Below are 25,851 nucleotides of genomic sequence, written 5' to 3'. Positions count from 1 at the left end.
CTTTTTATCCAACAACCTCTAGGAGACCGTCTTAGGGCAATGGGGAACATAGTCATTAGCGAATGGAAGGCTTAAGTGACTCGACACGATCTCTACGAGATCACCATCATAATTTGATCATGAAATATCTAATGTGTTAAATCGTTGCACCTAATTAATATGATTATTGATTTTGTAAAAACATGCAGTAAGAAAAATTTACGATACATCATCCTTCGACCATATAGAAATTTTTCAATTTGATCAAGTTGAGATAGAAATTTTCATATTCGTACGATCGAATTTCTCAAAAATTTCATTTTCTTCGATAATTTCTGAAAAAAAAAATGATTTAACTCATCAAGAATCAATAATGTATTTAATCAGATTTAAGAAGATTTCAAACGCAATCCCACGCATCTTCCAGATATGTACAGATTTCGTTACAGTGATATTTTAGTTCCAAGCTTCTAACGCTGTTTTTGACGTAAGCCTATTCAGAACACCGACACAAATTCATCTTGTCGTATTTAAAGATACTTTGACGCAAGTATCGTTCTTTTAAATGTCGCTGGTGGGCGGAGAACGCTAAGTGTCTGTAGCAAGACTAAAATGGTTTTGAGTTAGCCATGCCTGATACATTAACATCTTTACTTTTTTCTTTACTTCGTTCACGTGAAATCATACGCTTTCGTCTTTTCCCCGAACATTTTCTAAAGTATGTCATTGCTTATTTCTTGCAACGTAATGCACAGACCGTACGATGAATACAGAAAAGATAAAGCAACCTCTTCGACGAATCTTTCATTCCGTTCCCAAGATGTTGCTTTAAAACGCATGATTGTATTATACGTGTGCTTGTTAACTCGTTGGTTTGGTAAAATAAAAAATAAAGATTAAAAAAAGGTAACAATAATAGTTACAATGTTCCTTACTACAAAACGCGTTTTCTAAGGCTTTCGTTTACGATCTTTTTACTACGAATCTATAAAATTTGTTCCATCAACGTTTTATACAAATATTTATCCATATTCCAGTAACATACACACATTTTTTTAAAGAGAAATAATTAGAATTGAGGATAGTGTAACCCTTCGAATTCACACATTTTTTACGAGAATCAATGATTAAAGAAATGGATGACATTTTGAAGTTTGACTATGACAAAGTAAAAAAAGGAAAGAAAATATGGAAAAGGCTAAAAGATTTAAAATCAATTTCAGTACGTAGTATAATGATACGTGTACATATTTGGACCCACCATCGGTTAACTGTATTTTAAACATTTTAAAAACCATGGTAAAGTTAGTAGCAATAATTAGACCGCAAATTTCTATGCAAATATCCAAATTACAGTACACATTTTAATATTTAGATAGTAAAACAAATTTCTGCTTAAGTTCCATTTCTTTAATTGTACTCATAAAAATATGAATTTACGTGAATATTCACAATCTAACGATCGTAATAATAATAAATAAATAAATAAATAAATAAATAAATAAAGAAGAGATTCCTTCGCAAATTTCTAGCAATGGCAAAGTAAAATCGCCTATTGTCAGAAATGTACTATAGCTTCGATGACCTTAATCGCGAACAGTGGCAAAACAGTGATTATTCCGAGATAGAAAATGCTGCTTGCATCGTCATACTCGCTCTCCCGTATTTTTATTAACGATCGCGATGCTTTCGCGTCGCTTTGTTCAACTAGATATTTTAATGTTCGCATAAATTTTGTTCCAGCTTATTTCTTTTTATTGCTTTGCATAAACAGAAAAGCCTCTTACGCATTCGATATTATTATTACAAATTGGAGGCATTAACAAAATGTCAGAATTTCTCATTTCGTTAATTTCAATCTTTCATTTACATATTTATCGAGCAACGTCGTCATTCGACTTCGAATGAAAAACTCTACCATTCGACGAGTTTATAACGTGAAATATGTGCTCTGATACGATATGAAACAAATCTGCATACCGTTCTGTGTAAACAATCATCTGTTCAGAAAGAGGAACCTAAAGCACATTATTCGTCGATGCTTTCAAACTCGAAATACATTTTATGCAACGCTATGGCTCGACGGACTCATGGCAGAGAATACGATTTTCATAAAACAGTCAAATGATCAATTTACATTCCATTATTAATGGTATTATTGGTATCTCTACTATGGCTTTTGAATTTTTATACTCTTGTTTTGATAAACAAAAGATTTTTTACAGTTCTTAGAAAAAGTTTAATTGTAGCGTGAAATTTATTAAATGTATCAAACCTTTTAATGATAAAACAATACAGTTGGGTGAAAAATTCCCTAATTAAAAATAGATAAACTACGGCAAATGATGTATGATTTAAATTGTTAATGTTAAAAAGGCGAATCGAAGATAAGGAAGCAAATTTGTTGAAATAAGGCTTCTCTTTCGATAAAATCAATTTTGAAATTGTATCAAGTATGCACGCGGTTATAATTCCGATAATGTTAAACCAATAGATACTGATAACTCATATCGATAACGAATTACTAGACTTATACTAAACTATAATCGACTACGTTAACGTAATGTTCAAAAATATATGCACGAACCGAAAGGAAGATGCGACACTTAAATCAGTCTTCCATACGAAAAATTTTCATCCTGATATGGCACTTTGTAACCTTTTCTTTATACAAATATCTAAATCTTTCACACAAACGTACGAAAAATGCCAAACTAAAATTATATTATCAACTTGATATATCACATTTATCAATATAAGAAATAAATTACCATTTATATAGCTATTATTATTCAAACAGCGCTAACTGATAACGACGATAAAACGTTTTATAGATATCCATGAATCGTGTTTCGGAATACGACCAGTAGTTTGTAGTATCAGCGTTTCGTAGCACAATGTTATCGAACGTGAACGATAACGGTCAATCCACGTTGCAAAGTAGGCGCGTGCGGTTCTCCGGTGAAAGCTCGCGAGCGCAATGTCGCACGCGCGTGCCGGCGACGCCACGCAACGACAGATTTACAATTAAAGAAAGTTTACGGCATGCGCTATGACTATATACCTCGCTACGATTCCCTTGTGCGTGATTTCTGGGCAGACCGACTCTATCGAATCGAATATCCTCAAACTAGATAGCCACTAAATTACAAAATTTATATCAAAGAAATTAAAATAAATGATATTTAAAAAAATATATAACGCAAATATTGCTCATAAATGTACCTTAGTAAATGTCATAAAAATCCTCCAAATATTAGCTCTTGTAAATCTATATTTAAATTTCTTAATGGAAAACTATGATTCTATAATTTCAATTGTCTCTATATTTTTTATGATAATCTAAAAAATCTCTAAATTATTCAAACTGTTCAAATTTGAATTGTAAATTTATAACATCTCTATTTCGACTATTCTGATTATTTCCATAGTTCTAGCGTTGAATATCACATTTCTGAATTGAAATACATACAAGATTGGGTTGAAAACCTTGAATATATACACCATTGTAAATCTATGAAATTTCTAGGGAAAATTACGAATCGATTACTTCGACTATTTCAATATTTCTAGTGTTAATCATTCTAATCTCATACACGCCTTGCAAACTTTTAAAATGCCAATGAAAAGTTATGAATTAATCATTTTGATTATTCAAGTGATTCTAAGTGCTAATCGCGCTTATAACGGTATACATATGAACCGAACAAACGGCCGTTCCTCGTAACAAACCGAGAAGGATACGCATTATTGGCTCTCTTACTTTCGTCCTCGTCATTGCCTCTGTTCTGTTTTTCACGGTTCACTACCGAGATCATTCATTGACAACAATGTTGAACGATCACGGATGGAAAGTAGACAGGATTTAATGGGTGAAAACTAACCGAGTTTATAATAGGTTCGTGGGACGCGAAACTATCGAAACTCGACTGTAACTGCGACGATAGCGATTATCGTTTTGTTCGATTCCCCGTGAACATTTACGGCAGCCACCGTAAACCGACCGAGCGCGTTGTAACGCGATAGTACCACCCGTTTACGAGATGTTAGAAACCCATTGGCAACTAATAAATGAGATTTAAATATACATGTATTTTGAGTAAACGCTATCTTTCGATTTCTTACACTAAAATGGATGACGAGTGCACTATTTGTTTTACGCACAGTTAGATTAAAATTTGGTCACCGTTTTGGATATATTTTGTCATCTTCAAAGGTGCTTTGTATCTATATAATTAATAGATACAATAACAATGTTTATCGTATGAAAATAAAATGTATAAAGATGATTTTATACATTTCAATTAGAATAAGTTACAATATAATTCATCAAACGTTGAATTTTAGTCAATTGCGAAAGAATACTACTTAATTACTACAAATTTTCGCTAGAATATTTTTTACCGTGCCATTTGCTATTTATCTGTCTACGTGAAAAGCACTTGTTTTGATTCGATACCTTCTGTTTACAGTTTTTGCAATGATATGTTCCAACACTGACACAAATATTATTTAGACTAAAGACTCGTGTAAATGAACTGTTATAGAAGATGAACAAAATATAATTTCTTAAGAAAAGAATGCTTTCGAATATAATATTCAGAAATTACCACCAATGTGCGAAACTAAAGGTCAATGGCGTTCGTTTGTTTATTATGGTGAGCACTCCAATAGGTATACATATCTGTACGTATGTCAAACAGCACACACGGCTATCAAGGGAAACTTTTTATGCGAAAAATTCAAATTCTTTTTACCTGTGTTACAACAGAAGTTTCGGCGTTCTTCGAGTAATCCGCGTTCAATGGAATATTCAATGAAACATACAGCACATTTTAACACACGTCGGAACACACTGTGCGCAGCCAAGAGTCAACGAATGCACCACGAGCAGACTGACAGTTACCACGGGTTGTTCATTATTAGAAAATCTGTCTTGCAGGCTGCTCTTGCGCAGCCGGCGCGATACTACCGACTTCCTCCCCTCTACGAGCTGACGCCATTTGTACCAACCAACCTTCCTTCCCTATAGTATTCGTATCGTTTATAACCGTATCGACGAAATACGGAGCCCCGACTCTACACACGAAATCCAATGTTTACAATAATATAAAATATTTACATCTACAGGATATCCCAAAATTGATGGCATAAATGAAGTTGATTAATTGTATACGAAAAAGCAAGTGGAAAATATAGAATAAACTTTTGTCATTTGAGATTTCGTTTTCAAAAAAGTTGAATTTGAATATTTGTTTAGCATATGTGAATTTAGCTAATTACCATCTGGGTACAAGTAAACAATCAGCAGGAGATTATTCCACATGCAAAAATAAATGAAAAAAGTAAAATAACACTTTTCTGTTTAAGGCCTTGTTTTCAAAAAATTAAAATTTGAATGTGTTTAGTTAAGAATAGACCTGGTGTACTTCATCGATTTTCAAATTTTGTTTTCACAGAAACGAAACGACCTACGAAGAAATTTTGTTCTATATTTTCGACTTACCATTTACATATTTTCATACGTAGACTAACCTCCTCTCCAGCACGGAATTAACCAAGTTCAAGTATATGTATATACTCGATAAATTTTCAAACTCGATTTTCTCGAAAACGAAATATAAATAAAAAACAAACCTCAAATAAAAAAAATTTATTCCGTATTTCCGACTTACTTTTTCGTGTAGAATCATTCCTACCTATCTTATTTATACCATTAATACTGAAACATCTTGTATAATTTGTAATTTGAATATAAGCATCGACCTATGAAATTTTATAATTTCAATTAAAAAATTTGTAGATAATCTTCTTTATAACAAAAATCATTATTAATATATATTAATACTCAATCATTTTCTTTACATTTTTTATAGAAAATAATTTATATCAGTAGAAGGAATAAAATTCGTTTAAAATGATTGAACTGTCAAATTTTGTAATGTTACAATCATATGACTATAAATATCATAAATGTTGTGTTTCTAAATTTGGAAAATGAAAAAAATTGCCTTAGAGTTTGTAAAAACAACGATAGTAATTACAAAATATGAAACTTATGATGTGATAATCCCGTCTAGAAAGTGAATAGTCTGTGGAAACAGACAACCTCACGGAGGTTGGCTGAATTTTCGCAAAGTGAATTTCACTTGAATATTACATATTATTTTCTTCGTCTTAGCTTTGGGTGATGAAAGATTCGCATTATAGTTGAATTGTATGTTCTAAAGTGAATTCGTTTCGGGTACATTATTTGGTGTTATTTGCTATTCTTTAGAAAAATATACAGCGCTTCATAAAAATAAGATATCATGGCGGTACCTACTACCGGTGTAGGTAAGTATTTTATGTCTGTTTTACGGACCAAAGATGGGAACAGCAAGTAGGTCTCGTACTTTTACAAATTTCAAGAGTTAAGGTTAATAAATGATATAAATAAAATATCGTTGTGAAAATTACATCTACGAAATTTCGGTAAAATACAAGAGCAGACGTGTAATGTTATAATAAGTTATCACGCACAGTAAACGTGTATAAAACTAATCAATGATTCGTCAACGTTTCGAAAATATCAGTATTATTTTGTTTTTTTTCATATATATAAAATTATATATATTGGCGAGGAGATTATGAAAATATGAACAAGAGGCAAGTTACACTATGTCTAAAATCATAGAGTCATAACCTGTATTTGTTTCACTGGTTTTAATTAATAAGATTTCACTCATAGTTCCGTGGAAGATAACTTTAGTTTTATGTTTTTAGTTGTGCCTCGAAACTTTCGTTTATTAGAAGAATTAGAGCAAGGTCAAAAAGGTGTAGGTGATGGTACAATCAGTTGGGGCTTGGAAAACGATGATGACATGACTCTTACGCATTGGACTGGAATGATAATTGGACCACCTAGAGTAATTTTTTCTAAGTTTTTAATTCTACTTCGATAAATTAATTTCAGTTATATTATTTTAATTATCTATGGAATATCTTTTTTGTTATTCTAAAATCTTTTCATGAATTTGTATTGTATAAATATAAATCAGAGAATTAACTATGTTAAAAGTCAAATAAAATTAATAAAACTGATAACTGTTATTATTAATAACAGGAAAATATTTTAATATCACTAACCAAATATGTTACTTATAAAGTATATGACATTTTTTAGACACCATATGAAAATAGGATGTATAGTTTGAAAATTGACTGTGGTCAGAGATATCCAGATGACGCTCCCAATGTAAGATTTTTAAGCAGGATCAATATGAATTGTATCAACAGCACTACTGGTGCAGTAAGTATCACTTTTTCTCAGTTTCAGTGAAATAGGAATATGTATTTGATTTTAAATTTTATAGGTTGATAACCGCAGTGTACCAGTACTTGCAAAATGGCAACGAGAATATACAATTAAGACAGTTCTTCAAGAACTTCGCCGTTTAATGACATTGAAAGAAAATATGAAATTGTCTCAGCCTCCAGAGGGTAGCACTTTTTAGCCTAACCACGTGTAAACACAACACCTCTTCCTTTCTGCGGTAGCATGGGGCGAGATACAATAAAGGTACCAAATAATATTAAATGGGTGCCGAATAAAGACATATACTAAGAAGTGACATCTGTATAAAAAAAGCAAGGGGGATAATGACTATAAAAGTTGATTCAGTGTTTTCAATTTAGTAAAACATTTACTTACAAAATTCATAAATCATTTACTACTTATTATTTCTTAAATATGAAGCATATTTCATATACATATATAACATAACATATATATACTTGTATGATATATATATGTGTAAAATTACTATTTTCATTTTAATATTTTAAAACCATGCACACATATTTAATTTAAGGAAATGCTGTTTCAGCTTTTTAAGTTAATACAATCTAAAACAAAAGTCATATTTTGATTCTTAAAACTGGAAACACAGACTGTGTAATAAAAGTAATAATCACTAAGAATAACTTATGCCTTCAAAGTTTTTTAAATGAAACAAAATTGCCTGAATGACATTTCAGTTTGTGCATAAGTGCCATTTCATGATTTATGGAGGTGTCTCAGTAATTACTATTGTAGACAATTCTAAATTTTAATAATTTATATTTCTGTGTGCTCATTTTTATCAAGCCTTACTTTATTTCTTCTCTGTTAGTTGTTATTAAGATTTTAGCAAATAGCAGGTTGTTGAGATCAATATTTAATGTAATAATGTGCCTTTTTGTGCAAGTAGCATAAAAGTGAGCATATATTGAGCGTGTTTGGTTGAGACATCATCCAAGAACGGCCTCTTATTCTATAAAAAAAAGTATTTCTTAACTGATAAACAAATTATGTTACAATTGAAAATATAAAGTAATAACTTGATTTGTAATAACATGTGGTTAATGGTATAGTGTTTTGCATCATTGTATACATCAATTTATGAAGCATTAGATTAAAAATGCTTAACTTTCCATATATTCCACTATTTATATATTAGAAATATATTTTCAGTTTCTTCTTATGATTATAGTGCAGATATAGTGCAAACATGTATTATTTACTCTTTGATCAAAGCTTCATAATTGATGTATTAATAAAATCATACTTAACTTTTAATAAATATCCAAAGTACCATAAGTAGTTTTTCAATGATTAGGGAACCAGGTCTGAATGCTAGTGTAATTCTATCATGAATTGCCATGAACTATACCGTTCCCATAAAGTTGTATACAGAGGGGAAGAAAAGTTTTCCATAATTATGTTACATTTTAGAAAAAAAGAGAAAGAGAAATATAATCATAAATTATTTCAAACATAATATAATTTTTTGAAATTTTATTGTCCAAATTGTAGCGATGTTGATCCTTACTTTTAAAGTAAATCCAAACCAAAGTATGAGATTTTTAACACAAGTTCACATTTATCGTGTAATATTATTAAATTCTCAACTACCTGAAACATTATACATACCTCTTCATTAGCTTTGCATTTCAGTATTACACTATAAGTAATGTAATAGTGTAATCCAATTCATACTAATAAAAATATTAAATAATTATTACTCCATGTCGATGAAGTCAAGCTTAAAAAAAAAAATAAACAAATTTCTTTAGAAATTATCTTTAAATCGTTTTTTCATTCCTTATAATATTTATATTTAGGAAATTTTTTTGTTTAGGCAATGAATATATAATTAAATAAGTTTAACAATTTATTTCAATCTGACGATGACATTGATTGTAGTTATATGTACAAGGCAATTGACGTATTAAATAAACGTTTACAGTTCCGTGCAATTATGTTTTTGCAACGTTCAAACAAGGTATAAAACTACATTCCAATATTCGAACCTAACATCGTCGGATTATTTTCGTCGAGCTAATATAGCTTTATAGGTGAAATTTTATTACTTTATTACTGTCGTTTATATCTCGGAGTGAAAAGTATTTTAGTATTTTTCACAGTTGACCATTTTAGTTTCTTCCAATATACGACCAGTGGTAATGCTATTGCACCCAAACCAATGACCTGCAAACAAGTAATAATTGTGTAATTTTTAGATTAATAATAATTGAATATATTTCAACAAATATATATTAATATAAATTATTACCTTAATAGTCATTTTCTTTCTTTCATCAAATTCAGAATTTGATGTCCACATAAGAAATTCAACAACATCTTTTGCTACTTGAGAAGCACTTGCAGGAGTGCCATCTGTATATTCTACCACTTCATCATAGATAATCTAAAATATTATACAATTAATTTAGGAATCAATTTTATGTAAGTATCTTAATTACGCTGACTTACTTGTGGCATACCAACAGCTCCATTAACAAAGTAAGGATTGAAATATTGACCCTCTCTCATAGTAAGGCCAGCTGGTGCATCACAGTACCCAGTTAACAATGAAAATATATAATTCTAGAATATAAAGTATGATTCATGTTTAAGAATACTCTACTTCTAGAATATTAATAATTTGTTTCAAATAAAATTGATAAAACGTATATAATATTCAATTTAGGAATTATGTAAGAAAATTTAATTTAATCAATTTACCTCTCCATTATGTGATGCATTAACAATGTATGTTAGGTCTGGTGGATAGGCACCATTATTTGCTGCTCTAGCAGCTTCTTCATTTGGATATGGAGATGGTATTGTATCAGATAATTTACCAGGACGCATGAAATAAGCTCCTGTATCATCAGGACCATCTTGAACCTATATTAGCAAATATATTCCTCAACGTATATTTTATTAATATTGTGCAATTAGCTTATTAATTTTTATTCCATGCTATTTATATCTTTATACGTTTAACACTACTTTAACTGCCTGAAAGTATTTACCTGATATTCTTCTGCAATAGCTTTTACTTCTTCTTCTGTATGTGTAACACCCACAAGATGGCGAAAAGCCATAAATTGTAGACTATGACAGGCTGAACATACATTTTTATATACTTCCCAACCTCGTCGGAGACTAAATAACAACAAATATATATATTTAAAACTTACTGGTTACCTTTTATAATACTTTTAATTACCTCTTATGATCTAGTGAAGAAAACATTCCATAGAAACCCCATTTGTACGTTGGTGCATGTGCCACCTGATCAAAAGCTTTTACAGATTGATCCAAAGCATAAATTAATGCACTAATACCTCCAGCTGTTACTCCTAAGCATGCTAACAGCTGTAATTATTTTAATTATATAAGTATTTTAAAATGGATCTTTATATTCCATATATGTATATATATAGGTAAGATATATATATTATGATATTTAAATTATTTAAAACTTACTACAAAAATGTATATATATATATATATATGTATATGTATTCATATATTTAGTGACTTTATACTTTATTGGTTGTACATTAGGAATAAGGATAGGGATGCATCTTCAATTGATTAGACAAATACACATACCACTTTTCTACCTTTAGACCATTGGTTTGTAGTAGAGAAATTATGTACCTGCTAAATTAAAATTCAAATATCAAATAGAGTTTTCAACCTGCAATACAATATTTTTTATTTTAAACTTAATCAAATTTGTAACATATTTTGGAGTAGTAGATATTGACAACTATTTATACTAATTTTGCTATTATCTGTTTTAATTTGTTATAAAAGATATATAGTTATTTAAATAATGTAATATTTCGAGTACTTTAAGTTATAAATTTGATTTTCTGAAGCTACCCACATAATTTAAGATATGTTTGGTCACAGCAACATCACAATTTTCTATGCTGATAACTATTACATAACATCGAATAAAATGTCTTCAAAATCTTGTTGAATTTATTATCCTGTTATAAAACATGCTTAATTAGAATTGGAAAGGTAACAGACGATACAAAATTAAAGTATTTTCTAAGAAAAATGTCATAGCAGCCGACAAGCTGTATAGTTCGTCAAGAGATCCGTATTAGTTTCAATACTTCAATATTATAAGAATGATAGGCAAATAAAGAATCATATTTTTCGAATAGACATATTAATATATCTAAAAACAGTTGACATTTTTAAATTACATACCTGGTTAAATAATGTTCCATAATTCGATTTCAAAAGACCGAATTTACAAACCCGACCCAATGAAGCCGCCATGTTGGCCAAAGGTACAATGTACAAGATTCTTAGTCAATTAAATATCTGCACAATAAATAGATTATATGCTAGTGGAACAATAATTGCTCACATCGATTAAATTTTCCTATTGTCACACATAATTCTTGCATGCATTCACAAACTTTGTTCAGAAGGAAAAGGCATACATTCAAAAGCCGTAGGTACTTACACAACTTCTAATATCTAAGGCGACTTTAATCAAGGATACCAATATAGTAAGCTCAACTTTTAAATGGTTCCATCAGATATCTTTTTCTTTCGTGTGCAATGTTTTTTTTCTACAAACATAATAAGCATAAGCAATGCGTTTTCTTAGGTTTCGAAGATAACAATATTTAATGGCTATAGCCACAAGTTATTTAAAACTCGTTTCAAATCGTTTATGGGTACAATATCGTACGAATAAAATATTTATTTACTTTTTTCGGTGATATCTCGTTGCTTTCTATTTCTAATATTTTATTTATTTTTCAACTTGATTACATTTGAAATTTGTAAACTATTTGTAAATATATAGGGGGTGTGGCGCATGCGCAATTTCTGTTGGTAGACTTGGCAGTTCGCTGTCGACCATTGGTGTCAGCTGGTGGTTTCGTCAGATGGTATCGTGAATCCTGTAATATCACATCGATCACCGTGCAGAGGAAGGAGATTCAAGATGAGCGGAGGAATGCCAGAATTAGGCTCAAAGATTAGTTTAATATCGAAAGCAGATATTCGTTATGAGGGGCGACTTTTTACTGTTGATCCTCAAGAATGCACGATTGCTCTAGCTAATGGTGAGTCTGAAATCAAGATGGATACCGAAATCAGTTTTGCCGCTGTTTCATTTCCCGGCTATCTTGTTTTAATAAGCGTCATTCTTCATATTCGACTATCTTTTCGTTTTACCTCCCTGTGTCCCGTTTACGTATCTTCTACAAAAATTTCATGATTCTTGTGTATTTGTTGTATTCGAAAACGTTTATGGAACAGTCGGTATTTGATTCATCCGGTAAAACTTTGATGCAAAACAACCGGGGTCACCCGTCACTTATAACGGGTGTTTTGTACTTTATTTGAATGTATACTTTGAAATTTACTCGATTATTTGACATACTTTTACTTCTAATAAATATATCAAACGTTCACAGAGCACTCTTAAATTCGTAACAATTATACTTAGATACAAAAAAGTAGAAACAAGTCTCTGTCAGATAATATTATTCAAATGAATAGTTGTACATTTTATTTTGTATCTCAGAGCAATAATTAAAATTTTAGAAGATTTTTCATAATAAGCGCATATTTAATTTTGTAATATTTCTTTATTTAATGTTACTATGTTGGATTTTCTTCCTATAGCTTTAAATTGAAATGGAAGAAACAAATAGAATTTAAATCATAGAATATCTATTTGATTAGGATTCAATATTTTCAATGATAATATAACTGCTATTATGTTTATGTGGAGTTTGAAAGCCGTTACTTATAATCTACCATTGTATGGGATGTTTGTGTTCTATACTTGCTCTGTTTATGTCTTATGTCCTTCCTTTTTTCTGTCATATTACAGAGCTGTTCCAATAAATCGTTAAAATTTAAATTGTATGATATGGGTTTCAATTTATTCATATTATTGAATTTTAATTTTCATCTGTATTATATTAGATAGTGTATATCTTCATTTTATATTTAATTTTATAATTATGTAATTATGACAATTACTTTTGAAAATAATAATAAAAATGTAATAAATAAATATCTTATTTCATTTATTTGATTCTTTAAAATATGTAATATTTTATTTTTTTCTCAATATAGTACGTTCTTTTGGCACCGAAGATAGAGAAACTCAACTTCCAGTGGCTCCACAAAATCAAGTATATGAATATATTCTATTCCGTGGTTCAGATATTAAAGATATTAGAGTTGTCAACAATGTCAGTTCTATCCCAAATGATCCAGCCATTGTGCAGGTAATTATAACTTATGTATTTTTCTCTTTTAATATTTTCCAAATGAAATTTTAATAGGCAATACTAAACCTAAATAATAAAGGGTAGGTCAGTATTATCTATAATGCTGATTGCTAAATAATTCTGGTTATTTATAGATGACGGTACAACCGTCTATGAGCCAGCAATCATACCAGCCACAGCCTAGTTATGCTCATCCAATGATGGGCCCAATGGGTGGACAGTATGGAACACCCTATGGCATGACAATGGGCACCATGGGACCTGTAATGGGAATGCCAACTTCTGCTAGAGATCCTCGTGGACCAATAAATAAACAGCCAAGTGAGTTGAGCTTGGGCTCTGCTGAACCCAATGCCATCTCTATCCCAAACTCACTACCGACGGCCAATGTCGACCCATTACCAAAAGACCAATCTCTGGAAGATGGTAAACTGTTTTTGCTATGAACTATCCCTTGCCAATGGCATGCTTGATGCTTCTCTGGTAATGCTTGCTAACTTCACTTGTAATATTATTGTCTTTTCTTCTTTGTTTTATTGTGTTTCTTCTTTTAATTGCTTATCAATCATTGCTTATGCTGTGTGACATACATTTTTATTATGACTTGATTTGCATTTGAATTTTATATTGTCAATCTTTTTGGGTGATTTTGATTGAATTTGAGTGCATTTGATCTCATATTTATTAATATTTTTATACATATATAAGAATATATGTATAGTTATTACAAATTTTTAATATTATTTTGATATAATGTTTTGTTTAATATTATCTGTTACAATATAATTACGCTTTTATATTAATGTTTGCTTTCTTATGTTAGTAGTTAATTCATACCGTTAATTTTTAAAAATATTTATTTAAGCAATAACAAACAATTTAACGTTATTTACATTATTACTTAATGTGTATAATTTTTTAAGTTAAGACAAATATTTAATATTATATTGCCAATAAATATTTAAGATAATGAAATAATAGTATTCCAGTTTCAATATTTGAATTGATTTGTTGATATATTTGTGGCTTATAAGATATATTTATATGCACATGAATTTTGATAGCTTTTTATATTTTGACAATGCATGACAATTTCTTTATTGCATTTATAATTTATAATTTTACCCTAAGAATATGCATTTGATTTTCATTTAAATAGCGTTAGAAGCATTATGCACTAGCAAGTAACATGATAGCAAGAACAGTTGAAATTTCAGGTAGAAATCGTTTTATAAGATTAGTTTTTGTGCAATGTATGTTTAATGTAGTACTTTGCAATCATACTTCAATTAGAGCTAGAATTGGAAATTTAATACATATTTTAAATATTCCATATATTATATCACGTTTAAATAAATATTTGACCTCGAAATTCTTATTCGTGGTATTGCTCACATGGTATAGGATATAACATGCATGTTTATCCACCTTACTTTCACAGGTGTATTAGATCTGATTAGTGGAGGTTCACGATCAACAACTCCAACTTCCTCTTTATTGACACGAAAGAGTCCAACTATGGATCAGGGTATCCAGGTGGGCCATCAACAACAGCAGCAGCAGCAACAACAGCAGAGCGGAAATGTTGGCAAGCTTGGTGAAAAGACGAATATGCGAAGCATTCAACCTGCTCGGCGCGATCACGATAGGTAATAAATATTACAATATATCTATATTTGAACGTTAAAGAACTAAACTTTAATTAAATCAGTTTAAATTAACTGTTGTTAGTATTCCTAGATACATTTATATATTCTTATTTTCAGCCATAGCGGCAATAAAACGGGAGGCACTGTATCGCAATATAACGAAGGAAAGCGTGATACAATGAAACAAGATGGTCAACTGCAAGGACAAGGTAGTCATAATCAAGGTGGTCGAGGAAATCGTGGTGGATGGATGAATCGTGGAAATATGCGCGGAAGAGGAAGAGGTCGCGGCGGTTTTAGAAATCAGCCTGGTAATGCTGGTGCCAAACCCAAGAATACACTGAAATTCGATAATGATTATGACTTCGAACAAGCCAATACTGAGTTCGAGGAATTGAGGTATGTATTTTAGATAAACACATACATATATATGTAGTATATAGCATGGTACTGCCGGATTCTTTTCAAGTATGTTTGAAACGACGTATGTGGATACCATGCAAAATCAACGATATGCGTCTTTAAAACAATATATTTTTATTATAATATCCTTTGCTTACGCAACGCATCAACATATCCATTATCTGTAGATATAAACTTGTCTACTTAAAAGATAATTGAAAATGAATTAAAATTTACTTCTTGTATGATGTATTTTAGATCTCAGTTAGCAAAAACGAAAATTGATGCCGGTGCTGATAACGAAAAGAAGGATGATAGTGGTAACGAAACAGGAGCCGGTGAAGGAGAGCCCGAGGAAGAACCTGAGATAGTTCATTATGACAAGTCCAAATCTTTCTTCGATAATATCAGCTGTGAAGCTGTTGAGAGGAGTAAAGGGTAAGTTGACGAATTTTCAATTTAATAATATATAGTTTAAAGTTTTATAATTAAAATTTATATAAAAAATCGTATGAATAATTTTTTTTTATTTCAGACGATTCCAACGTACGGACTGGAGGACAGAGCGTAAATTGAACTCTGAAACATTTGGTGTAGCGTCAACGAGACGTGGTGGTTTTCGTGGACGCGGTTACTATAATCGTGGAATGGGAGGCATGTATCGAGGTGGTGGTGGTGCAGGTGGTTCTGGCTTCCGAGGTGGTTATAGAGGTTCCAGAGGTGGAAATCGTAAACCCGCTAATCAGCAGCAACAGAATAATCCTGGCAGTCAAAATCGTACGACCAACGAACAATCTACTACTCAGTCGCAGCAGAATAGTCGCGTTGTATCTTTTTGAATGAACAATGCGCTATTATATGTATAAGTATTCACTCTAGATTAAGATTTTTACGATACATGCTCTGCCCTTATGGACTGATTTGAATCGAGTCTAAAATGGATTCAATGACTCAAAGGAACAAAAGAAAAAAGGAAAGAAGTTATTTAAGAGAACTTTACCGTGAATTTTTTGAATTGTCATGCAGGAACGTAGGAGACTAATCAATGCTTTGCAGATCCTGCGTTTAGAGTTTCTGGACAAATAATCTTGTTGTTACAAGTAGTTAATTTTCGAAAACTCGATATTCAAAGCCATTATGTCCTACGAATTAAGGAATCGTCGAATGCTTCTGAATGTAATTAAGTACAATACACGCCAGACGGTAGAATATTTGCAAAGGAATGTATACAAAGCAACAAGTTTTAAATTTTCTGTTAATCTTTTTTTTTGAACATTATTAATTTATTCGACAAGCATGCAACTACGATTAAGTGAACAATAAGAATGTAATGGAAACTTTTGTAATACAATGTGAAAGAGTAGCACGAAACGATTTCAAGGAAGATGGCGAAGACGAAGAAGAAGATGACTAATTAATTTTTCGTATTGCATGTGTTGCGATGTTTTTGAAACAAAACACATAATACACTAACTGTTCTTTACAGATTTTTTGTGAGTAAAAAATGAAATAAAGGAAGATTAGAAAAGGAGGAAATGGAGGAATATGCATAAAATTGCAGAGTAGAGTAGGACAATATATTATGGTTATTTGGAACAGTCAAAACTTTATTTATTTATAATGACCGTGTATGCGAATTAAGCTGGAATAATTATTTTACTCACATATTTACCAGGGGGTTTTGATTTTCGAACAGGAACGTTGAATTGTTCCTTATATAAAGAAAAAAAGAAAAAAAAGATTGATTTTGTATGATTCATAGAGATACGCGTGCGCATGCGAAGCCGAATCGTACATCGATTGTATTGACTATTAGTTTTTGAAATATTGAACGTAGTATGCTAGTGAAAGAGAAAATGTGAGTGCGAATGCCTTCTTGTAATTCGACTGCGTTTAATAGCTCCGAATTTCGAAGAAATCGTTTGATGTACGAGAACGTTCTCGCGCTGATCGCGGATAGCGTTGCGAGAGTAAGACTCTAGAAACATGATAATGTCCTTAACAATATAAGACGCAAACAAAAAACAAAGGCAGAATAAGTATATTATTTGCGACTGTTATTTTCTTATGGCTCATATGGAGTCCCAAGCGTATACAGATATATACATACATAACATGAGATTTAGTTACATATAAATCGAAAATCTCCATAAGCTACCAGTAAAGTTGCAAAGTAAAGTAAAACTACAAAAAAATTATAAAGCATATATGAATAAAGATAAGTAAAGTAAGAAGGAATATGGGGAAAGAAAAAATATAACTTTTAAGTTTTATGCATTGCGTGTGTAAAGAAATGCACAGTACATGCGGTTTTCCGATGAAGAATTTTTGTTTTGTACAGCGGATATTGTGATTCCCAATGCTGAATAATACTGAAGTAATAAAATAATGTTTGTTGTACTCTTTAAGCCCACTAATTATTTCGAGAGGTTTGTTCGTATAATATTTGTCAATTATCATTGCGTTTTTCGTACTAAATAAACAAATTGCTTGTCAAACAAGGAGAAATGATAACATGAAAAAGCATTTGTAAATTGACATTATTGAACAAAGGTTGAAGAAATAAAAAAAGACTTGATCATATTACAAAACAAATATCATTATTGTCAACAATTGTAATTATTTAAGAAACCTCTTAAATATGGTCACGTTGATTTTATGTACAAAACATTGAGTATATATGTATGACTATCTGTATAAATACTTAACATTGTATTAATGACTAACAAATACCAAGCAGTCTGCAGCTTGAACCTCTTTTCCTCAACAATTTTTCAAGTGATCGAAAAAGATGCAATTTGATAGTTTCCGTCGACCATCGACAAATTTTCCATTCGAAATTCTCCACGTATGTTACTACGAGGGACTTTTTCAGGCAAGACGACAACACATCGTAGTGGTCCCAGTCTGAGAGCTTCTTGAATACCGCGGAAGATCATCATGATCAAAGATGTTTCGCCATCGTGCCGTCAAGCGCAGCTCATCAGACCTGTTCGTGTATTGTCACAGACTTCTCTAATTGGCCGACCTTTTGTAATTACCTTGGTCTCAGCCAGCGTGAAATTGTTTTTGTAAGTACGTCGCAAACTACGTGGATTTGGAACATAGACCTCATATGGAGACCGACCATTTTCAATCACCCATATGGTACCGGATTCTGCGATTCTCAGTATTGACATTAGACCCTGAGCTACCACATACGGACTAATTGTAAGAAGAAAAACAGATTTAGTAATGAAAATTAGTTCTGTTAATTTTCAAAGTAAAATTTTTATGGAAAAGGACTCACGTTTGTATCGACAGCTGTTCGAGATTTTTTACGAAGTCCGCCTTCATAACACGAGAAAGTAATCTGTTTGGACTGTTCACTGTGAGGGCGGTTTCTGTCAGACCAGGACACAGAGTTATCACACGAACGCCAGTCTTTTCGTACTGGTAAGAATCCTAAAGTAGATTTACATTAGTTTTTTTATTTAATCAAATTTGCTGTTTCTGATATCGTGTGTTTTGTAGGCTGATTATAATCTCTGAAGGAAAGCAAACGATATACGAAATAAAAAACAAATTAAGGTATTGAGAATGAATGATATTTAATAATAAATCTCATCATCATCAGTCATTTTTCTTTTTTCTTTTTTTTATATTAACAACTAATAATAACAAATATTTTAACGACAGTACTTTTAAAATTACGAAATGTATATCATTCGATTAGTTCAGACAAATAAATATCTTACCGCTAAAGATTGTGAAAGACCAATGATAGCATGTTTGGTGGCTGTGTAAATCGGAAGTTGAGCAGTGCTTTTAATATCTATATGTTGACTAATATTTACTAAAGTTCCTCCGTGTCCAAGTTGGTCTCTGCTCAAATATTTGGCAGCCAGTAATGCGGTGCAAACCATTCCTCCCTGACACGATCGAGAAACAATAGAATACTTTTTGATTAAAACAAACGCAAATAAAAAATTAGAGCCCTTCATTACTTACAATATTAACCGCTATTTCTTTTTCCCATCGTCGTTCGTCCAAGATACCGGCATTATTTACAACAATATCGATGTCGTTCATGAAATTCAAAGCTTCCTCAAAAGCCGCTGTAATTGAAAAACGAATAAAAATTAATATATAATAAAAGGGAAGAAAAACACATGCAGGTAATTCATAACATATATCACAATCAGTTGGTTTCTAAAATCAAAATATTTATGTTCTTTTTAGATCAAGGTCCAGTCAACCAGTTTGCTTCTATCGTATATATTTTATCAGTTACATTTTAGAAACTCGTAAAAACTTAATAACGTGTTATCTAATCAATTATTGCTCTGTATGATACTGTATTTGATGCTCACCAGCCATAAGTTCGTAATTGGAGACATCGACGTGGATAAAGTGCACCTTTTTCTCGCCATAGGACTTTTCTACGCTCGATTCTATTCGCTTTCCGGTTTCAGCATCAATATCTAATATAGTTATTTTCTAAAAACCGATTTAATTTAAATGATAGAATACTTTTAAAATTTGATGTTATGATTCTGGAATCGATTTACGAACACACTTACGTTTGTACCGTGTTTCAAAAAATGATTCATAAACGCATTCCCTAAACCTGCAGCGCCGCCGGTGATAAGCACATTTTTTCCAGAAACCAATCCATTTATCGCCTTCTCAGACGAGGAAGATCGTCTGCTTCTAGCGTCTTCATTCTCTGTAAAATTCACGCGTCATTAAAAATATCGTTTTACGTTTACGTAACAACTAAACTTTCATAAATAAGAGTTTTAATATTAGAATGTTCAAATGAAATATTTTAAAAGTATTGAAATATTCGAAGATGAAATTGCCACTTTAATAATGACACTTTATTGCGTGACAATTCGTTACTTCTTCCATTTAATAACAGCTTTTTTCATATAAACAAAAAATATTCACCATATACTGAAAAATCAATTCAACAATTCTTCGATTTAATTCAACCCAATTATTCAAAATTATTTAATTAACTAATTATCAAGAAATTAATTTGAAATTTATTAAGGCGAGAAATTTTAAGCAAAATAATAGCATCTTTTATTCATTTTTCAAACTGAAATCATTCGAGTAAATGGTACTCTTCTTTATATATTTTATTTATTCACTCTAAAAGTACGCTTTAAAACGTACCCATTTTTGTCTAAAGGAAATCGCAAGAGAATCGGACACACGAGATAACGTTTACAAAGAATTAGAAGCCACAAGACGGGGTTAACGTGTCTCAGTATACTAAAGTTCGATCGGTCTTCGCCGATGGTATTTATAAGCCAAGTCTTGGATTGTTATCGTGGAGGATGCCCCGTGGTTAGATGGATAACAGGGGCCGACTGTTTCTCTCCTCTCGCCGCTTCTATCCACGATGGACGATGACGAATAGCGAACAGTCGATAGCTTCTCTAATTAACCCTTCCCACCGAAAGTAATTAATTCAGCCGGGATCTCTTATCGCGCATTTGCTGATCGCTCGGAAAGGAATTTCAACGCAGTGGCGGCGTCTGCTCTCGCGATAAACCCAATTACACTATGCTTCGATGACTGCAGTCTATCGATAAACACGATTTCTTCTGTGTTGTATACGCAGTTTTAATCGTATGCGTCAGGTAAAAGATATGTCAGTGAATGATGTGCTAATAAGAATTTTAGTTAATTACAATCGAAGGTAAAATTTTAATTGAATTCGTTGTATTTTATTATCAATTTGGCAGTTATATTTCTGTATTACGGGTATAAATGTTTTGTAATGATACTTTGGATATCTTTCAAATTATTAATTTTGTTCTTTAATGCTTTTTAGGTTATGATGTAAACGTAAATTGATATTGTAATATAAAATTAGTATAATATTATTGTAGTAGTAGTAGATTTTTTTATTTATTAGAATTAGTAAAATTCAATATCTGTATAAGAGTCTACATGTTAAATTGTGGATTCTATTGAAAATATATAAATTATCATAAATCCTTTTCAATTTATCAAATTTTGTTGAAAGGTCTTGGAAAATTTAAAGCCACTAGAGGACTTGCAAAAATGAAATTTATGTATATACTTGGTATTATAAAATTTACATTTATATCCGTATTTAAATTACAATTATACCATACGATCACACTATCTTCTCAAAGGCATTACAATTAAATTATAATAGTATATATACATATATATAAACAAGAGAGTATTTATGTTGCGATAATATTAACCATAATATTAATTATGATTAATTGATATTGTGATTAATAATATTAATCATACTAATGAATATGATTAATTGTAATATTAATAATAATAATCATAACAGTTTTAGAGATTAAGTAAAATACGTTGCATATTCTGCACTAGATTCTTTATCATACGGTTACATCATTCTTTCACAGGAATTTCGCGAAAACAGAAAAATTACGAAATAAACTGTTAAATGTGGGAATGTCGTGTGATATCGATGCTAGATTGCTTCATGCGTATTGCCGATTCTATAAATGCAATTATGGTGCAGTGATCTTATGATACAAATTCTATGACCCATCCATCTCTCTTATATCATTGGTAATTCCTACAGGTCTCGGCGCCTATCCACTTTCCTCGATTCATCGTTGAACTTTGATGGACTGCGAAGGAAGGGCGATTAGAGGAAATCTCTTGTAAGTGCGTCATGTGATATTTTTTGATGTACTAAACTTATCAATGATTTATCAATGATTTTTTTCAATCTTTGACTTTACATTTGTTTGTTATACGAGAAGAAAAAGAAGTGAAAGGGAAAATCCGTAATACTGTCGAACCTTGATGACTCGAACCTCAAGAGGAGTGCGAGATCTTTCAGTCACCGAAATTTTGTTTTATCGAGTTTTTCAAGTAAGAGAGGTTTAGGAAGAAAAATATGATAGTTTGTTACCATTTGTACGTTGCAAATACGTCTTGGATTATTAGTTTGCTTTAGTTTGCTCATCAAATCTGATGGATTGAAATTTGAAAATATTTTATATATCGCAATACAATATGAATGTAACAGTTTTTTAAGGTAAGCGTTCAAATTAGTTTTGCAACGAGTCAGTGTATTCTGACTTGTGGAGGTTTTTTACAGCAGAATGGAAGAAAATGAACGACATTACAGTCCTATAGAGTATAGAGGATCGAGTCATCAAGGTTCGACTGTGTAATTCTTATTAAAATAAGGACAGAGGATAAAGTGACTTTTGAGAAGAATTATATTATTCTAAATTTCACTTTTCGCGATTATCTTGCTTTTTTATTCTTAGTTCGGTTTTTCTTTTCGTCGCAAAAGGCTGAAACTACTGTTTCGCCGGATGTGGTTGGGTCTCAAGCCTTGGAAAACATAGTTGCGCGGTGTCGTGTGGCGCGCAGCTGCGATAAAGTGTCGACGTACGCGCAGCTCGTGCTTCGGGGTCTGTTATCGCGAAAAAAGTGCATTTAATGTGTTCGTCTCGGCGAAGTTGTGATAAATCGCGGCGAAACCACGCGTTTTAAAGGCGCATCGCGAATCTGGTATGATTCGGTTCGCGGTGAACTTTACTCCGAGTAACAGGCTAGAAACAACGCATTCTCTTTTTCTTCTTCTTCCCTTTTCTCTTTCTTTCCTCGTTCTTTTCTGTTTCGTCTCTTTTATTATAGTTTACTTTTCAACGATTCCTTTTCTGTTTTTCAGTCCATTAAATTACATTAATTTTTCAAATAAAATAATTAATTTAAATTAAATTTTCGGTTCTCTCCATCATACTTTGCCTTTTATCTTAATATTTAATTTCTCTTAGTTTCCTTTCTTTTGTTTGATTTAACTTTCCTTGTATTTTCTTTATCTTCCTCTTTCCATCCTCCTTTTTCTTTTTCTTTAATTTTCACATATTTTATTTCTTCCACCCAAAATTTGTAAGAAAAAGCAATGATTTCGACTGACGAATTTGATCGCATTGTTACGATATTATTGCATAATTGATTGAAAGTATTAGACAAACGGAGGTTCTAATTTTGAATGAAGATATAGGGTCTGCAGATTTAAAAACGAATTTTTTAAAATATGAATAATTATAAATTTTACAATGCGCCATTTACAATAATAATAACAAGAATCGTTTACTAACATTCAATGAAGATCCTTATATCGATTAAAAATACTTTGAAAGCTGCAGAAATAGATAAATATAAATCATTCGTCTCAAGAATACAAATAAGAACAATTCAGTTCTTTATGCGTATTTTTCGAGCTTATCATTTTAGAATAATGACGAACGACGTCCTGTTCTTTACGTTTCTCCGATTTTACCGTCGAAATTACTTTTAAAAATAATGTTCTTAAATAAATCATCACCATTCTTATCGTTTGGCATTTAACTAATCAGGCAAGTGTTTGAATTCTACACTAAACGATGTAAAATTTTCTTAACATTCTCAAGAAAATTTCACGCGCAATTGGAAAAAGACACCTCGATCTTGGAAGGATTAGAATTATAAAATGACAATTCAGTAATATTCTTTAAATGAAATTTTCACTGTCCATGATACAATTAATCGAAAAAGAATTCGATTCTAAAAGGGACGAGTTCGAAAATGGTAAGAATATTTTTATAAAATTGCTATTATTCATCATATACATAGTAAAATGTCAGATGCAATTGATTCTGAATCTGCACAGATTCTTTTCTGTATCATATATGTATGTAGATATCTCTATGCCATTCAAAGAATATTATTCGAAACCTTCTACGGCTGACGAAGCAATCTGCAACTATAGACGTAGATATTATATTAAGCAGAATATTATCAGGTTATCATTCACTCGATCTGGTTAGAACGTTTTGTACACGTACTCTAACGTTTCGCAAACGAATTATCTGCTACCTAAGAATCGCTTGCGTGTAACCACGTGAACGTAAATAGTCGTCACCTTTATACAACGACACGTATTATACTAAGTATATGCTTGCATGGTTGGTACGCGAGAAAACGTAGGAAGGAACGGGGCCAAGCAGCAATCTCTCAGAGTTGTTGGTCTTTTTTTTCTCTCTATACGATAAAAGATTCGAATCAAAGTTCAAGAGACCCATGGTCTCTCGATCAATCGAGTTTCCAGTGGTCCTTGATAAGAAAATACCGTAACCGCTAGTGTCCAAAAACATATTTTTACTCCCGCGAAGCGTACATATTTTAGGGTTCTCAAACTGAATAAATCATAATTTTGTGAGAAATTTGACGCAGAAAATGAAATTTTTATTGGCGTGAATCATTATTTTTTTTTATTGAAAGACTTGGAGCACTATCTAGTTAATTATTTTTCTTTTTACAAATGAAGATCGGTCGGAAGAAATATATCACAGCCTAGCCTCGTTGATCTTTCGATTTTTAATTGTTCAATTTTTCAATTCCAGCAGAAGAGAATTAAAACTGTTAGTGATACGAGAAACCATTACAATTTTATAAACGTTGAATATACGAATGAATAGTATGAACGTACCGTATAATAGTTTAAGATAGACGACTGTTACGAACATAATAAGAAATATTTAGTACAGAAGTTAGTAATAATACTCATTAAACGAAGAGAAGATGTATTGATCAATTCCGCACATTAACGAGTAAAGAGTAAAGGTATCGATAATGTTACAAGCACTGCTGTTTTAAATTTATTTTGTAATTTACCACTGCCCGTGCCATCTTCCTGTGATAAATAAGCTTATGGAAGCATATCGCGCGTTTTTAGAGAAGTTAAATACTAATCACGTAAACAAGAACGATAAACTTTTTTAATATTAATTTACCCATTAACAGTATCAGTGACTAAATTACGAATTGTAGGTGTAGAATATAGACTTCTCCTTTACAAAGGTAACGATCGACTAACACGTAAAATTGAGCACATCGTGATTCCTTTTAAACAAATTAGAAAAGGATATAAAATAAAATTGCTTTATTCTCGGCTTAGTTTTCGAGAAAATAGACTTTGAAAATTTATCGAGTCCACAGGAACGTGGCTAATTGCTGACTAGGTAAAATTAAATAATCGATAGCAGTTTGTTGTACGTGTGAAAATAAGTTGAAAACGTAAAATACAATTTTTTCACAAGGTGCTTTTTCTCCGAGAAAAATAAATTTGAAAAGTTGTCATACTCGTCAATTAGGTCAATTCTTAACTGAACACGTTCAAACTCTATTTCCTTGAAAATATAACCGAGAGTGAAAACAT

At 31.3% G+C, this 25,851-nt stretch overlaps 5 protein-coding genes and 1 long non-coding RNA gene across 12 annotated transcripts in view; 3 read left to right on the top strand and 3 right to left on the bottom strand.

Annotated features, from left to right (window-relative positions):
* LOC126867178 (tyrosine-protein kinase Src64B) overlaps positions 1-5,035 on the bottom strand; it is an 87,269-nt gene extending 82,234 nt beyond the window's left edge. For 3 of the 4 annotated variants that reach the window (XM_050621415.1, XM_050621414.1, XM_050621417.1), the window contains exon 1: positions 4,737-5,035. The gene's annotated coding sequence lies outside the window, so the exon portion shown is untranslated. The remainder of the gene's footprint in view (positions 1-4,736) is intronic. The other variant, XM_050621419.1, reaches the window with a different exon arrangement.
* Positions 5,036-6,056: 1,021 nt separating this feature from the next.
* LOC126866774 (ubiquitin-conjugating enzyme E2 variant 2) lies at positions 6,057-7,915 on the top strand. Of its 2 annotated transcripts, none has more exons than XM_050620729.1 (4): positions 6,057-6,315; positions 6,745-6,887; positions 7,145-7,270; positions 7,335-7,915. In XM_050620729.1, exons 1-4 carry the CDS (start codon positions 6,291-6,293, stop codon positions 7,473-7,475), a joined length of 435 nt encoding a protein of 144 aa, XP_050476686.1. In that variant the 5' UTR covers positions 6,057-6,290; the 3' UTR covers positions 7,476-7,915. The 2 variants fall into 2 exon arrangements, with proteins under 2 accessions (XP_050476686.1, XP_050476687.1); XM_050620730.1 differs by lacking the exon at positions 6,057-6,315 and adding an exon at positions 6,358-6,627.
* A 1,245-nt stretch (positions 7,916-9,160) lies between these two features.
* LOC126866771 (cytochrome c1, heme protein, mitochondrial) lies at positions 9,161-11,939 on the bottom strand. 2 transcript variants are annotated; one of them, XM_050620725.1, is made up of 9 exons: positions 11,784-11,939; positions 11,522-11,638; positions 10,907-10,957; positions 10,518-10,666; positions 10,321-10,453; positions 10,028-10,192; positions 9,776-9,889; positions 9,576-9,710; positions 9,161-9,490 (listed from the first exon to the last, which is right to left on the bottom strand). In XM_050620725.1, the coding sequence occupies exons 2-9, from the start codon at positions 11,591-11,593 to the stop codon at positions 9,377-9,379; spliced, it is 933 nt and encodes a 310-aa protein (XP_050476682.1). In that variant the 5' UTR covers positions 11,594-11,638; positions 11,784-11,939; the 3' UTR covers positions 9,161-9,376. The 2 variants fall into 2 exon arrangements, with proteins under 2 accessions (XP_050476682.1, XP_050476683.1); XM_050620726.1 differs by lacking the exon at positions 11,784-11,939 and having other exon boundaries at positions 11,522-11,754.
* A 221-nt stretch (positions 11,940-12,160) lies between these two features.
* Positions 12,161-18,026, top strand: LOC126866768 (protein LSM14 homolog A). Of its 2 annotated transcripts, none has more exons than XM_050620719.1 (7): positions 12,161-12,393; positions 13,418-13,572; positions 13,710-13,896; positions 15,017-15,224; positions 15,342-15,623; positions 15,885-16,064; positions 16,162-18,026. In XM_050620719.1, the coding sequence occupies exons 1-7, from the start codon at positions 12,273-12,275 to the stop codon at positions 16,463-16,465; spliced, it is 1,437 nt and encodes a 478-aa protein (XP_050476676.1). In that variant the 5' UTR covers positions 12,161-12,272; the 3' UTR covers positions 16,466-18,026. The 2 variants fall into 2 exon arrangements, with proteins under 2 accessions (XP_050476676.1, XP_050476675.1); XM_050620718.1 differs by having other exon boundaries at positions 13,710-14,001.
* Positions 18,027-18,204: 178 nt separating this feature from the next.
* LOC126866770 (15-hydroxyprostaglandin dehydrogenase [NAD(+)]-like) lies at positions 18,205-21,370 on the bottom strand. The gene is made up of 7 exons (XM_050620724.1): positions 20,790-21,370; positions 20,189-20,334; positions 19,979-20,105; positions 19,617-19,723; positions 19,364-19,537; positions 18,916-19,070; positions 18,205-18,830 (listed from the first exon to the last, which is right to left on the bottom strand). The coding sequence occupies exons 1-7, from the start codon at positions 20,791-20,793 to the stop codon at positions 18,596-18,598; spliced, it is 948 nt and encodes a 315-aa protein (XP_050476681.1). The 5' UTR covers positions 20,794-21,370; the 3' UTR covers positions 18,205-18,595.
* LOC126866779 (uncharacterized) lies at positions 18,688-19,357 on the top strand. The gene is made up of 3 exons (XR_007690038.1): positions 18,688-18,836; positions 18,930-19,061; positions 19,140-19,357. It is a non-coding gene; the product is annotated as an uncharacterized LOC126866779 (long non-coding RNA).
* Positions 21,371-25,851: the final 4,481 nt, after the last annotated feature.

This window comes from Bombus huntii, chromosome 6 (assembly GCF_024542735.1).
Source record: "Bombus huntii isolate Logan2020A chromosome 6, iyBomHunt1.1, whole genome shotgun sequence".
In the NCBI taxonomy this organism is placed as follows: Eukaryota; Metazoa; Arthropoda; class Insecta; order Hymenoptera; family Apidae; genus Bombus; species Bombus huntii.
This window is presented reverse-complemented; position numbering and strand designations above follow the sequence as displayed.

Excerpts from the sequence above, each read along its gene's own strand:
- LOC126866774 (XM_050620729.1), top strand. The coding sequence starts at position 6,291 with ATGGCGGTACCTACTACCGGTGTAG. Across the intron at positions 6,888-7,144 it reads TGATAATTGGACCACCTAGA|ACACCATATGAAAATAGGAT; the intron begins GTAATTTTTTCT and ends GACATTTTTTAG. Across the intron at positions 7,271-7,334 it reads TCAACAGCACTACTGGTGCA|GTTGATAACCGCAGTGTACC; the intron begins GTAAGTATCACT and ends TAAATTTTATAG.
- LOC126866768 (XM_050620718.1), top strand. The coding sequence starts at position 12,273 with ATGAGCGGAGGAATGCCAGAATTAGGCTCAAAGATTAGTTTAATATCG. Across the intron at positions 14,002-15,016 it reads AGACCAATCTCTGGAAGATG|GTGTATTAGATCTGATTAGT; the intron begins GTAAACTGTTTT and ends TTACTTTCACAG. Across the intron at positions 16,065-16,161 it reads GCTGTTGAGAGGAGTAAAGG|ACGATTCCAACGTACGGACT; the intron begins GTAAGTTGACGA and ends TTTTTATTTCAG.
- LOC126866770 (XM_050620724.1), bottom strand. Across the intron at positions 19,538-19,616 it reads AAGAAATAGCGGTTAATATT|GGAGGAATGGTTTGCACCGC; the intron begins GTAAGTAATGAA and ends CGATCGTGTCAG. Across the intron at positions 18,831-18,915 it reads GAACAGCTGTCGATACAAAC|TCCGTATGTGGTAGCTCAGG; the intron begins GTGAGTCCTTTT and ends TCTTACAATTAG.
- LOC126866771 (XM_050620725.1), bottom strand. The coding sequence starts at position 11,593 with ATGGCGGCTTCATTGGGTCGGGTTTGTAAATTCGGTCTTTTGAAATCG. Across the intron at positions 10,193-10,320 it reads CTATTGCAGAAGAATATCAG|GTTCAAGATGGTCCTGATGA; the intron begins GTAAATACTTTC and ends TTGCTAATATAG. Across the intron at positions 9,890-10,027 it reads ATGCATCACATAATGGAGAG|AATTATATATTTTCATTGTT; the intron begins GTAAATTGATTA and ends TTTATATTCTAG.